The 15,172-nt window shown below is 44.0% G+C and overlaps 1 protein-coding gene across 6 annotated transcripts in view; it reads right to left on the bottom strand.

Annotated features, from left to right (window-relative positions):
* Nucleotides 1-15,172, bottom strand: part of CCDC88C (coiled-coil and HOOK domain protein 88C) — a 100,789-nt gene that overhangs the window by 38,952 nt on the left and 46,665 nt on the right. For all 6 annotated transcript variants that reach the window (XM_077924781.1, XM_077924778.1, XM_077924769.1 and 3 more), the window contains 7 exons: nucleotides 13,062-13,120; nucleotides 12,774-12,857; nucleotides 10,666-10,806; nucleotides 7,266-7,450; nucleotides 5,554-5,635; nucleotides 4,083-4,241; nucleotides 308-454 (listed from right to left, as the gene is read on the bottom strand). In XM_077924781.1, coding sequence (XP_077780907.1) covers nucleotides 308-454; nucleotides 4,083-4,241; nucleotides 5,554-5,635; nucleotides 7,266-7,450; nucleotides 10,666-10,806; nucleotides 12,774-12,857; nucleotides 13,062-13,120 — 857 coding nt within the window. The remainder of the gene's footprint in view (nucleotides 1-307; nucleotides 455-4,082; nucleotides 4,242-5,553; nucleotides 5,636-7,265; nucleotides 7,451-10,665; nucleotides 10,807-12,773; nucleotides 12,858-13,061; nucleotides 13,121-15,172) is intronic.

Here is a 15,172-nt window from a genome sequence, read left to right as displayed (position 1 = left end):
TAATCGAGCTTGGAGACTTAGCATTTATACCTAACAAAGGCTGCTATGTACTAAAGACAACGATGGGCAATTTTTTCATCCTGCTGCATGTGGGGAGCTGTAGTCTCTCCAGCCAAACTGCTCACAGGGAGAATCCCCAGCATGACCATGGATATCATTGATGGGATAATATTTGGCCCTCAGGCTGAAGAACTGGGCATTTCATTCTGGAGGAAAGACGTGTATTATCGTAGCTCTCACTCAAAAATAATAATAATTAGTTTTTAAAAGAAAATTCCCATTGATAATTAAGAACATGACACCATACCAGCTCTATGTCATGAAGCTTGGATTTCAGCTGCAAGTTTTCCTTTTCAGCTTCATGCAATTTGTCACCACGAGCTCTTGCGATCATCAGCTGCTCTTCCAGCATCGTCTTTGTTTCCATTAATATGATGTTGTCTTCTCGAAGCTCCTGAAAATGGCAAATTCACAAAGCAAAGGATGGTTTCATTGAGATTTCAAATGGCAGGTAATTTTAATGTACTGAAATTTAATCTTCGTGTGCTGCAACATCATTCTTGAATTAAAAGACTTTTGTTTTCCTAGCAGAAGTTTGACTTTCGAGAATCACAAGACCAGGCCACTTTTGATATGGAAATTGTAGAGAGACAGAAATAACTTGCAGAGCAGGAAATTTACTCAGATCAGCAAAATCCATATGTTAAAGCCATTAACTAGATAACAAATGAAATGCTAAAGTTAACTGGCATCCTTCAAAAGAATGAACCAATATTAAAATCCTTCCATCTCATTTTCATGAGAAAGAGGAAGACAAAACAAATACCATGACTTAGCACCAAAATATATGTTATACAACAGCCATATACAATAGCTTGGTGCCATTAGGAGGAGAAGCTTTGCTGTGGGGAAGGGACAGAGGCCCGCAGGTTGCTTCCCCTGCTCAAATGTTTACAGAAACGCTCTGCTTCCCCTCAGAGTCGTCTTTGCAAGGCCAACATGTGTTTAGAACCTCTTTTAAGGGCACTTTGCAACAAGGAGGCAGGTCAGCCTAAGCTTACATGAGGCTGTAGTGCAATATTTAGCTCTGTATTTGCAGCGTAACCCTAAACACATGTACTTGGAAGAAAGTTCAATGGGCCTTACTCCCAAGTAAGTGTGCACAGAGCTGCAGACTGATAGTGGTGCCTCGCAAGACGAAATTAATTCGTTCTGCGAGTTTTTTCTTCTTGCGAGTTTTTTGTCTTGCGAAGCACGGTTTCCCATAGGAATGCATTGAAAATCAATCAATGCGTTCCTATGGAAACCGCCTTCAGACCAGGTCCGGGCGGACAGTCTGTCCCCCGACCTCTTCTGAAGGCTGGGGGGGGGGGGGGACAAGGGCTTTTCTTCCCACCGCCAGCCTTCAGAAGGCTGTTCTGAATGCTGGCGGTGGGAAGAAAAGCCCTTCTCCCCACCTCCCGCCCCGCAAGCTCCGGGGACAGGAGGGCTTTGCTGCCGCCCACCAGCATTTTGAAAGCCCCCGGGACAGCGGAGAGTTCTCCGCTGTCCCGGGGCGATTTTAAAATGCTTGCGGGCGGCAGTGAAGTCTCCGCTGTCCCGGGGGCTTTTAAAATGCTGGGGGTCGGCAGCGAAGGCTTCGCTGCCGCCCGCCAGCATTTTAAGATCACCCCGGGACAGCGGAGAAGTCTCCGCTGTCCCGGGAAGGCAGGCGGGGGGGAGCAAAGACTTTTGCCCCCCGCCGGCCTTCAGAAGAGGTCCAGGAACTCTTCTGAAGGCCGGCGGGGGGCGAAAGTCTTTGCTCCCGACCGCCAACATTTTAAAAGAGGTCCCTGGAGATTTCCCTATGGGCTTTCTTCTTGCGAAGCAAGCCCATAGGGAAATTTGTCTGGCGAAGCACCTCGAAAAACGGAAAACTCTTTCTTCTTGCGAGTTTTCCGTCTTGCGAGGCATTCGTCTTGCGAGGTACCACTGTACTTCTTTTACATAGTATTAAACAGGTGAAAGCACTTGAAAGAACAGCACATATCTAATCCTTAATTAGTTCTGAAAAGAATCAGTGAATGTGTTGAAGGTTTAACGGTTGGTCAAATCAATAGGTCAGCTTGGACATCATGGTAATAAATCATGGTTTACTGTGTCAATGGTAATAAATCATGGTTTACTGTGTCAAGAAAGAGTCACAGCAAGTCTTGGGCTCATGCCCTCCAGTATGGTAAAAAAGGAAGGTGAAGGCATGAGCCTAAGGTTTGATGTGCCTTATTCTTGATATGATGCACCATGGTTTATCATGTCATAAGTTAATATAAACGCTAAACTGTGCTTAATCCTAACTACAGCTGATTGCAACAAGCCAGCTTAATAAAGCATGGTTTAAAGCTGACTTGGCCGCAGTTTGTTGGAATCAGATGAAATTCTGCTTTAGGTGGCCTGTATCATTCACATAGTGAAACCATTGTTCAAACTTTGCCTACAAGCAACATTTTAATTGAAATAATTACTCCACAAAACTATAAAGCTGCAAGTCAGAGCCTGGAAAATGTGCCCTGTGGCACTGACCTCCAAGGGCACTCAGCTGCAAATCATATTTGTGTTAGGTAAGCAATAAAAGACAAACAATGCCTGCCTAAAGATTTATTCTCTACTTTTAATTAACAAAAAAGCCATTAATCACAATTTCTTTGATAACTAACTAAAACAACTGCACAGATGACTTCATAGCTTGGGAGGTGGGATGTGTGTGTCTGAATACTACAGTTTAGTATTAAAACACCACTCTCTGTGTGCATTTTTAAAAACTGCATACTGGTATTCATTTTTATTCCACTCACTTCTCATTTTCTTCTGGGGAATCTTGACTGGTGTTTGCAGCAGGGGACTCAAGCAGAGATTCCCTAGCTTCTGAAAGAATCCATTCTCCAGGAGCAGCATGGTACTCAATGCAGAGGAATGCCATGGCATATTTATGACAGGCTGGAATCTCCTCCTCCGAGGAAATGGACTAACACTGCTCTTCTGTGCATTATTAACACACACTACATTGGGATTACACAGCAGGGCGGCCTACAGACCACATGCACCTTGCTGCTTCCTGGAAGGCTTGCCAAATTAAAACAGCACCCAGTTACTTTCTCAAAATGAAGCAACCATGGATGGCAAAAGCAGCGCTCATGGGCTGAAGCGTAGCACTGTTTTGAGAGAAACACGCTCCTTTAGCATTCAATTTTATGAAGAGGAGTGAGGGCCACAGACTTTTCTACAGGTGAGAGAAGCTCCCTCAAATTCTGACAGGCTCAACACTAATGCCTCACAATTCCAACTATTACTAGTGAAAACACAAACACAAACGTAAAGGTCCTCTGCTGTCAGGTTGGTATAGGCAGTCATATGGAGACAAGGGAGATTTAAGATTTCTGCAGCTTTAAGCGGAGGCAACCCTGGGCTGAAGCGATGGCTAGAGCGATGACTCCGCCATCTTGTCCCCTCAGTTCTTCCTGCTTGTCGGAACTTGTTGTGGAGCAGAAAAGGCAGCAACTGGGGATGTAGTTTGAGCCGCAGGCTGGCAGAGGACTCACTCCTCTCTAATGCTATTTGCCACCATGTTTTCCTAGGGACAATTTCAAGGGTGAGGCACATACTGGGGTTGAAGGAGAGGCATACCAGTTGTTGGGGATGGTGAGCAGGAGAAGGCATTGCGCGTTGGACCTGCATGTGGGCTTCCTGTAGGCATCTGGCTGCCCATTGTGGGAAACAGAATGCACCTTTATTACATATTTTTGAGATCGTTTATTATATTAAGTGGTACCTTGGGTTACATACGCTTCAGGTTACAGACTCCGCTAACCCAGAAATAGTACCTCAGGTTAAGAACTTTGCTTCAGGATGAGAACAGAAATCGTGCAGCGGCAGCGCAGTGGTAGCAGCAGGAGGCCCCATTAGCTAAAGTGGTGCTTCAGGTTAAGAATAGTTTCAGGTTAAGAACGGACCTCCGGAACGAATTAAGTTCTTAACCTGAGGTACCACTGTACATTTTTTTTTAATATATCTAAATACATAAACTCCTGGTTAAAAACCTGACTTGCCTCCATCCGTGCTTTGTAGAAATCCACATCGTGCAGTTTCTCTTTACACCGGACCAGCTCCATTTCAAGCCTCTCCACTCTGTTTGCTTTTTCTCTTAAGGAATCCAGTTCATCTCTATAGGCCCGAGCAGAACGGGCATCTGCCATGAGGTTAATGTTCTGAGTTAAAACAAAAACCAAAAAGAAGGGGAAAAAACTAGCACAGCAAAGTTTTAAAACATTTTAATGATGGACACTCATTTTATCTGTTTATGTAGAAACATGTCCCATCCCCCGTGTCCACCTCCCCTAAAAAATGGCTTGCAACACTAAAATATACATATAATGAAAATGAAAAGAACTCCACAAAATGCACTAAACCACCATAAGAAAATGCCAAAGCCATAAAAAAGCGGGAGGCCATTGCAACGGATGGATGCCACCCCTGGGGAAAAAACATACTTGCTGTTTATTTCATTATTTATTTTAAAGAATTTCTAGGCTGCTTGATATTTAAAAAACATATATCATAAGTTATATCCAAAAATACAGCATATAACTAATATATCAGTATCACAAAGTTTATAGTCCTCTGCCACCACCGTTCCACAGCAACGGGAAATCTTGAGCATACGGTTCTGAACATGGAGTTTCTATGTAGCTAACATGACTAAGAGTCACTAGCAGACTCCATGAATCTGTTTCGTTCCTTTTTAGTCATTTAAGCAACTGCTTTGTCCACCACATCCTCTGACAGTTAACTTTTGGCATTCTATGCTTCAGGTAAAACTATCTGCTTAAGTTCTGAGTAACAAGAATGTTTGCATACTTAATAGAAATAGGCCAAAAGAATTTAAGAGCAGCATTTTGGTAATAGTTGTTCAACAGCGGTACAGACTCCCTTGGAAGACCATGGATTCTCCTTCATTTGAGGTTTTTAAGCAGGGGTGGAATGGCCATCAGTCCTGGATGCTTTAGGTGAGATTCTTGCATCGCCGGGGGTTGGAGTAGGTAAGGTAAAGGGTTAAGGACCCCTGAACAGTTAAGTCCCGTCAAAGGCGACTATGGGCCCGCGGTGCTCATCTTGCTCTTCAGGCTGAGGGAGCCGGCGTTTGTCCACAGACAGCTTTCCGGGTCATGTGGCCAGCATGACTAAACTGCTTCTGGTGCAAGGGAACACCATGACAGGAACCAGAGCGCATGGAAACACTGTTTACTTTCACGCCGCAGCAGTACCTATTTATCTACTTGCACTGGTATGCTTTTGAACTGCTAGGTTGGCAGGAGCTGGGACAGAGCAACGGGTGCTCACCCTGTCGTGGGGATTCGACCTTGTATGGCTGGAATGTAGCCACATTCCATTGCTCCACCCACTTTTGCCTCTGGCCCCATCCACCACAGGCATGTGGTTCTCACAAAGGAATGCGGCTCTTTGGCTGAAAAAAGGTTCCCCACCTCTGAACTGAATAGCACTTCTGCATAATTTCCTTACCTCTTGCTTTATTTTCTGCAGTTCCAGGACTAGCTGATCTACTTCATGTCTAGTGTCAACAAGTTGCTCCGCTTTTTCTTCCCTGAAGAGTTCATGAAAGTTGGTTAACATCTTGCCACATTAGTCCCAAGAACCATTAATGCACTGTGAATATCCCAGCAAGACACATATCTAGGCCTAGATGATAAATGTGGTACGATTCAAGTTCTCTTGTTGCTAATTTACCAAATTTAGCAAGCACCACATACCACTAAAAAGCAGTTTCAAACTACAGTATTAAAAAGTCATTTAATTTTCTGGTGTATCCATTACCAACCAAGAACAAAAAAAAAATGTATACATCAAAAAATAAAGAGAATCAACAGTAACAATGACGCATGGGAAGGGGTGAGTAAAAACAGAAAAAGAAAAGAAAAAGAGGCAAGGCAAAATAAGGCTATCTGGTGTTATATCTTCATGGTACTTTTTTAAAAGAACTCAGTGCCATCTCTACCATTAGGCAGAGTGGGACAGCTGGCTCAGGCTGCAGGTGCCAAGGGAAGGAGAGGAAAGAGCTACGTGCTGCACATAGCCTGGTATGCATGCCCCTCCACCCCAAGCTAACCAGCTGCCTACAAGTGCAGTTGAGGCTGCTGTCCCATTGCTAGTGTCAAAATAAGGCTCAGCTCCCAGTGTTGCCAGATTCCATACATGAACTGAAGTGGGTGTGGGGTGCCAAATCGCCCTTTGCCCCAGCCAGCAAAATGTATTGGGCTGGTCCTGCTAAAACTGCACACAGGGAAACAGCTGGACCATGAATAAAGACGTGCATCTTTGTTAGCACATGAGTAGTTAGGACTCAGCATCGTGGACTGTTGCTGGTGAGGGTTGGGGGATGCAGGTGTGGCAAGATAATGCAGCTTCTGGCAGCAGCCATGTCAAGTGAGATGTGGCCTTCTGCCCTGAAGCATATAAATGCAGGAAAAGCCACCTTGCCACCTGTCTGTGTCATGTGATCATTCAAATATTTACAGCGACAACTTCCACCACTTTCCGTCTTCTTTTCTCTATATACCAGGGTTTCCCAAACTTGGGTCTCCAGCAGTTTTTGTACTATAATTCCCATCATCCCTGAGGAGGGGTCCTGCTAGCTAGGGAAGGTGGGAGTTGTAGTCCAAAAACAGCTGGAAATCCAAATTTGGGAAACCCTGGTATATACATTTTTAAGAATGCAGACTGTGTGAAGGTAAGAAAATGTAGTGGGTTGATGAGCAAGTGTGCAAAAGCAGACGTGTGTTGTGGAAAACAAATGAACCCCGAAGTGCTTTCTTCAGGAAGGCAGCAGAGGAGACTAAGCGCCCTGTTCTGTAAGTACAGCTAAATGCAGGACTTACCAGTACTGATCAATACAGTGGTACCTCAGGTTAAGAACTTAATTCGTTCTGGAGGTCCGTTCTTAACATGAAACTGTTCTTAACCTGAAGCACCACTTTAGCTAATGGCGCCTCCCACTGCCGCCGCACGATTTCTGTTCTCATCCTGAAGCAAAGTTCTTAACCCGAGGTACTATTTCTGGGTTAGCAGAGTCTGTAACCTGAAGCGTCTGTAACCCGAGGTACCACTGTACACTGAAGCTAAATGCTACACACTGTGCATGCAGTTCTGTGTTATCGAAGGACACCAAGAGGCCAATAGTTCTCCAGCAGCTCCAGGGGCTTAGTGTCAGTACTTACAGCTCCTGCCTGATCCTCCTTAGTTTAGCCTTTGTGTCTGCCAGCTCCACAGACAGATGCTGTTTGTCCTCATTGGAGAGGCGGCTGGCTGGGTTTGGCGAAGAGGCTGGGCTGGAAGTTTTTAATGGGCTGGGCGGCTGTTGGGATTGCAGGTAATCTCTCTCCTGAGTGAGATCCACAATGAGCTGGGAACAAACAAACAAAACAAGCCATGTGAAGAATACAGCTTGCACATAGCTCCATTCATAAAAGGATCTCAGACTATTTTATGAAAGTCGATGACTTTATAGGAAGATTTGGACACAGAAAGCTTTAGTTGCACTAGCAATGGTGCCAAAGGTTCCCCACATTCATGGCAAGCCATAATTCGGCTTATTGTGATGTGCAAAGCAGACCACTACGTCCCCATGCAATTGTCACAACTCTTTCTCTGTGCACACATATGGTAGAAAGCTGTACATTGTCTAAAGTGAGTGCACAGCCAGTGAAATAGACAAATGCACAATGATCAGAAGTCACTGTCCACTAAGGACCATGTAGTAGTAGTTGTTGTTATTAGTAGTAGTAATAGTAGCATTTTAACTTATGAACCACCCTTCACCCTAAGGTCTCAGGGCAGCTTACAGCAATTTAAAATACATTAAAAGGAGTCTGAAAACTTAACGATTAAAAAAATGCAACCACAAAACAAGGGTGGGTCTTGAAAATACACATCTCAGCAGTCGACGGCTGGAGCTAAGAGGGCAGGGTACTTGCCAATTCCTACATGGAATTATTTTTTCATTCAGAGTTCTGTAAACTTTTGAAGTGGTTGTTGAGATGGCTTATTATACAATTTGAGAATTATAACAACGTCATATGTCCTTAGGTTTCTTGGCCTTTTTCCTAGGCTAACGAATCCCAATCTCTTTTTGAGACCTGGGGAAATCTGCCCCTTCTCTTCTTTTCAGTTACTACAATATAAGATGCTTCCTTATAAAGACCTTTATGTTAATGTAAACTGCTTCGTATTTGATATACAGCTTCTAACGAACACAGTATGGAAAATAATATACATTTACAACAGCATGGGGGCAGCATCCTTTACACTGCTTCCTAAAAATTCCATATTTGAGCATAAAAAGACCAAGCTGGTTATGAGAAAGGGTCTTGTCATCCCTTACCCAAACCTACAGTCATATACAGCAGATGCAGATTCATCACTTGAAATGTAGATCTGCCTCAATTATGTAAATTGGGGTGGGGGTGGGGGGAAGAGAACTGACTGGCACCTTGCAGCTTATCTCCCGCCTGCACGCTTTTCTCTCCACCGAGTTCCGATACCAGGACTGCACCCAACTGAAAAGTGTCAGGGGGAGGGGAAGAGCTAGGCTGGATCTAGACACATCAAAAAAAAAACGTTTTGCGAAAAAGTGTTGTAAACATCATAATGGGAAATGGGATTCCACAGCGCCATCTGGTGTCACGGTAATGCAACGCGTTTAAAACTACCGTATTTTTCGCACTATAACACGCACCTGACCATAACACGCACATTGTTTTTAGAGGAGGAAAACAGGGGGGGGGGGGAATTCTGTATGAAACAGTGGATGTATCATTTTTGTGCCTCATGCTGTGGCCACAGACATGTGATCTGATGGTGAATTTGGGGTGACCCAATGCAAAGATCCTGAGGATCCATGTGGATCCATGCTTTGTAACCACGTTTTTGCACCATTGCAGCCCCAGGCAACAGTGGGTGCGTAATTTTTTTTGGTGCAGGCTGTAGCCATGGACATGTAATGTGATCTGATGGTGAATTTGGGGTGACCCAATGCAAAGATCCTGAGGATCCATGTGGATCTGTGCTTTGTAACCACGTTTTAAGTGGGGAGGAAAGGAAAAACACAGAAGGGACAAGGAGCACAAGAGGGGTGTGCAGAGAAGCAGCTGGCTAAGAATGCAGGAGAGGGGTTTAACGGGAGGGAGAAAAGGAAGGCAAAAGTTTTCCCCCACCCACCCAAGCCAGCCCCCCCCTCTCTCCCCCACCTGCATGTTTTCCGGCTGCCTGCGAGTCCCTAAAATGCTTCCCTGGACACAGCAGCACCGGAGCACGGAGAGGAATTAGAAGGAAGGACGCGATTCTTTCCTTTCCCCTCTGATTGCCTGGAGGGGAGGGGATTTCCCTGCTCTTTTTTCCGTTTGAGCAAACAGCAACCGAAACAGAAGAGGGTGGGCAGTAAGACCCTGAGGCAGAATGCAGGAAAGCAACAGCTTCCTCTCTTCAGGCGTCCCTCCTCCCTGACGCGCAATCGGATTTTTGCCCCTGCACTCGGGCCAGTCGGCTCCAGGGACCACACATTCGCTCAATAACACGCACAGACATTTCCCCTTACTTTTTAGGAGAAAAAATCTGTGTGTTATAGAGAGAAAAGTACGGTATTTTTCTTTACTAATGTAGCTGAGTCCCTAGACTGTGGAGAGGCAAGATGAGAGAGAGAGCACTCACCCACATGTCCTTTTGCTCTTAAAACCAGCCCTCTCATCCCTCTCATGATTCCTGATGTGATCAGGACAGATCCACATTTACAAGTTGGGCCCTACTGCTATCACATCTAGCCTGGCCCAAGTGTATTTGGCAAGAATCAGGAGGAAGGCTTTTTAGGGTGCTACGTCAAGAGCAAAGAGTGCAGAGAGGGAATGAAAATAACTTGGTTGTCAAGAAGCAAGTCAGAACACAGAGCAAGGTGGTTAATTTGTGTTCTGTGCCACTTCAGACTGCAGATGGAGGCTGTTTTGTTTTGTTATTTTATGCATAGTCCTGCACACAAAAAGCTCTCTGCCTGCAGTAATCTAGCTTGTAAAAGAGAGAACTCCCTTCTCCCAAACGCGCTACTTTATCTCACATGCCCAACAGCAATAAGCAATAATCATGATACGGCAAAGAAAGCCGACACTTGCTGGTCCTGAGCTGTTTATTGGACTTACTGGATAATTTTACCTGGGGAAGCATTCGAAAGTTATGACCCTGCCCACACCTGCAGTCTGAAATGGCACAGTCCAAAACTTTACCGCCTCATTCTGCATATTATGTAGAACACCTCAGATACAAGGTGAGCCAAGCAGAAACATCAAAGATTTCAGTACATCTGGCACAGTTTTTAACTAGGAAGCTGTGCTCTTCATGTTATGGAAACACGCAGGTGGAAAACTTGCATTGTTAATTAAGACCATGGCCGAGAGAAACAGAGGCTTTATTTATTAATTTAAAAAGACAGGCCCCAAACGGCCAGTACTTGAAAGAAGAGATCAATATAAGAGCAAAAGGTTAACAGAAAAAGAAAAGTCTAGCACAATACTTCAAACAAACTGCATTGTCTTTAACATAAATAAAAAGCAATTCAAGAAACTTTATCCATACCTCTGTGCACTCGTCTCTCTCATCGATCAGCCTCTTGAGATGGAAAACCATATTTCTGGAAAGAGACTCAAGTTCTTCTGGAGCCATATCTGGGAGCTCTAGCCACTGCAAGTCAAATACATTCTCCTGGTTATGGGTTACCTGAAATGAAGAAAGAAAAAAGCAGGAGATTTGTCTCTTTTTTGGAAGCTGTGCATGAGTTTTGCCTGAAGAGCAGCCTCACTCAAACAACCGTCACCTCCGAACTTTGGGCCATGCTGGCTGGTTTTGATGACAGCTGTAGTCCAAGACATTTGGAGAGCAGCAAGGCTGGAGAGGGCTGCTGCACAGTAAGATCTGCAATTCTATTAGGCTAATTCTGCAAACATTGAGTTCCATTGAGTCCAACAGGACTATTTCTTGTAAATAATGGCTAGGATTGCAAGTTAATATTCACATTCCAACAGACTCCCATAGTAATTGCTGCATTAGCTAATATCATATTTGCCTATACCATATTAGACCTTTTATATCATGGGTAGGCAAACTAAGGCCCGGGGGCCGGATCCAGCCCAATTATCCGGCCCACGGATGGTCCGGGAATCAGTGTGTTTTTACATGAGTAGAATGTGTCCTTTTATTTAAAATGCATCTCTGGGTTATTTGTGGGGCATAGGAATTCATTCTTTTTTTCTCCCAGTATATAGTCTGGCCCCCCACAAGGTCTGAGGGACAGTGGACCAGCCCCCTGCTGAAAAAGTTTGCTGACCCCTGTTTTATATTGCTTTGGCAAATGACTCTTCTTGAAATTGAAACTGTTGGCTTCCGCACAAATGTAAACTCCAATGAATGCAGAAAATGCTTCAAATCGTAGCTATCTAGAGGCAGGACAATAGCCTCACAAAAGATTGCATCCCACCATTTTGGAAAAACAGTTTGGTGACAATCGGAAACTTAACCATCCTCCTCCTCCTATTCGCAAGGGATTAATTGAATAATTCCAGTTTAGAGAACCATTAATACAGTATCATTAAAAGCTTCAAAAGCTTCTTGAGATACTGGCGTGGTTCGCACATCATGGCAAGCCAAACTATGGGTTATCTGGACTGTGTTTATGTGCTGGCTTCCCAGACAGGAGCTCACACCCACTTTGCTCCTTCCCTGTCCTTTTAGTATAGCATAGCATGGCAGCTAAGCCAAAGTTTGATTCAGTATGTGTTTCAATTCAGAATCATGGTTAAGAGTTCTCCTTAACCGTGATTTAAATCATAGGATAAAGTTTGGCTACACATCATGGTTAAAGAGGCGAGGTCTTAACCGGGATCCTGGGTTTGGACAACATGCGAAGCGAAGTCTCTGCCTTCCCTTTTAAGTCCAATCTTACTGACATCTCAAAAGAAGGAGAGGAAGACTCACAAAGGATGGCAAAAACCTTTGGAAGTCTCTCCATTTCCCTTTTAAATCTCCTATCTCCTGCCTTAAACTAATTATTAAATCAGCTGGGCTGGCTGGGGCTGATAGGAACTGTAGACAGACAACGTTTGGAAGATACTAGTTTGCAGAATGATGGTCTACACATATTTTCTTCCTCTAACATTAACACATAATAGTGATATTATAGACCAACTTCTGCATTACAGTGGTACCTCGCAAGACGAATGCCTCGCAAGACGAAAAACGCACAAGACGAAAGAGTTTTCCGTTTTTTGAGTCGTTCTGCAAGACGAATTTCCGTATGGGCTTGCTTCGCAAGACGAAACGTCTTGCAAGTTCTTGTGAGTTTGTTTCCTTTTTCTTAAAGCCGCTAAGCCGTTAATAGCCGCTAAGCCGTTAATGGCCACTAAGCCGCTAATAGCCGTGCTTCGCAAGACGAAGAGACTCGCGGAACGGATTAATTTCGTCTTGCGAGGCACCACTGTATTATTTAAGAGTTGCTCCAGTTGTTGTTTTTATGCCCGTTTGAGTATCTTTGTTTTGCATTTCCCATTTATGGCCCTAATACAGACAGGAAAAGCAAAACATTCATGAGCCAAAAAACATGATACGAATGCCGCCTGTACTCAATGAGAAGTTAGAGGAAAGTCCACTGGAACACAAGAGAACAGGAACAAAGGAGTTGAGAATCTTACCTCTTGAATATGAGAAACTATTGCAGCCTGAGTTTCAATATCTAGTTGCTTTATCCTTTCTATAAATTCTTCTTTTCTTTCACACTATCAAGAGGAACAAAAAAGGCACATCACATAATTGTTTATTGAGCACTGAAAATGCACTGCACCTTCTTTTTTTATATAACCTGAATATTAGAGAGGAAATGATAAAACAAATGTGGCTGGGATATTTAATAGCTTGCATTGGTAATTAGCTTATTAGGTTTACTAATTATAACTATAGTGCTAAATTAGGAGTAAACTTACCTGCACAGCACAACCCAAAACTAGCAGAAGCAGCTTTTTAATTTCATCCATACTTTTCCCTAGGAGATGAAAAATGACCATTAAATATTAGAAAATCATTATGAAGATTATTAAAATGAAAAAGGCCAATGATTTTCTAACAACGTATCCTCAGCAACATAGCATTAAAAAGGCGGCATATCTCTACATTTCAATTGTGGTCACAGAACAAATTTTCTTTGCTTTTTAAAAGAAATGTTTCAGCTTTGAGATGATGTGTTTACAGTTCATAGCTCTTGTAGCTGTTAAGGAAAAAAAACCCAAACCTCATCGCTGTGAATTCTTTTTAAAACTCAAAGAACAAGCTGGCACAATTAGCAGTATAGATAAATATAAAACCAATGAAAGGCAGTGGATGGTTTTACTGCACCTGATGCAAATCAGTGCAAATTTATTTATTTTTGCAGCAACGCATAGCTGATGTGAAACAAGTTGCTTTTCCCCAAGGTACTGGCATGTGTGTTCCTACCTATTTGCTAAAAAAAAAAAAAAAGCAGTTTTCTGTTTCAGCTGAGAATAAAGCGCCTTGACTCTTCACACAGCTTCTTTAAGATGTGATTAAAATGACTGCTGTTTCCCTGCAGTTTGTCTGCATGACGATAAAGGCGCCATGAAATATCACTGCCTTGATCTATACCAAATAATCAGCCTCATTTCAAGAGATTTGTACACATAAAAGCTGCCTTACGGGAGATGTGTCACCTGCCCATCTACTGTACTGCCATACAGTCTGACCAGCATCAGCTCTCAAAGATCTGTGGCATAAGAAATTCCCTACCTTTGTTCTGGAAGGTTCTTTTAACTAGAGATGCCAGGGGTTGAACCTGTAATGTCCTGAATGCAAAGTGGTACTTTCTATTCTAAATCCTCAGAACAAAATCAGTCTGTGGAGAATGGTTCAAGATCACCAATGAGTGTCCTTGACCTAGTGGTTATCTGAACTCAAGTGTCTGGGTCAGAAAGACGGGCTCTTGGAAGAGAGCTGTTCCTTCAGCGGTGAAGCAGCTTAGACTGAGAACTTAGAAAGAAAATGGAGGCCAGAGCCAGCTCAGCCATTAGGCAGACTGAGGTGGCTGCCTCAGGCGGCAGAAGCCCCTAAGGCAGCAGCCCTGTGGGCATTCCACCTGCCTCTGCCACCACTGAAGAAGCTGGCTGGAGATGATGGGAGATGATACACTACAACAACAGCTGGCCACCCAAGGTTGAAGAGCACTGTAAGTTTAGTGACAACTCTGAAGCTTGGCATGCTGTCTTCTGTGTTCCTGTGGCCCTGGGTGACATCGAGGCGGGCAGAATTTGAGAGTTGGCCAGGAACCCAGAAAGGTGGTCCTGGGACCTTCACTCCTAGGACCTCCTGCAAGTGTGAAAATCTGCTCAGGGGGCTCCTCCTCTAAGGAGACCTCAGGATTGAAATCTGGGCAGGGCTGAACCCTGACACCAGGTCTTCAGTTCCAGCCCAACAAGCCAACTACTTCTTAGGCTTTCAAAAGCTATATACCTGGCCTATCAGTGCTACAACGGTGGTAGCCAAGGAGACTGGAGAGAGGCAGGCAAAAAGGAGAAACAGAAAGGGCTTCCCAGGCAAGCGGCTGTATCAGTTTCTTCTTCTGGACGTGCGCTTATCACTTACACTGCCACTCTGGACTTGAGTTCTGCCACCGGCAATGTCATGATATGAATGCCATTCACGTAAGTGAAATTCATTCAACATTTAAAGGTTGTTTCTCACCCCCCCCCCATCTAAAGAAAGGCACCAAAATGTAAAGGGCTCCACAGACTTGTATATGCAAATGATTTCCACCCCCACCAAATAATTTGGGCCTCCCAGTGAGTTTAAGTGCACAAAAGCTGTTGTGTAGCTGAAGGTGAGATAGCTGATCTGCTTAAGTGCTTTCCTGGATCGGGGCCAAAGTGTGGAGCGACCATCGCAATATCAAGTCTTTATTTTACAGAAAATGCTCCCCTGACCGTATTCTTGTACTACACTTCAATTATTCTTTTAAGACATGGATACAAAGACCCACGGGGCCCAGACCTGGAAAAAAACCAGTTTGCTGCAATAATAACATTTC

Source organism: Podarcis muralis, chromosome 1, assembly GCF_964188315.1.
Source record: "Podarcis muralis chromosome 1, rPodMur119.hap1.1, whole genome shotgun sequence".
NCBI lineage: Eukaryota > Metazoa > Chordata > Lepidosauria > Squamata > Lacertidae > Podarcis > Podarcis muralis.
This window is presented reverse-complemented; position numbering and strand designations above follow the sequence as displayed.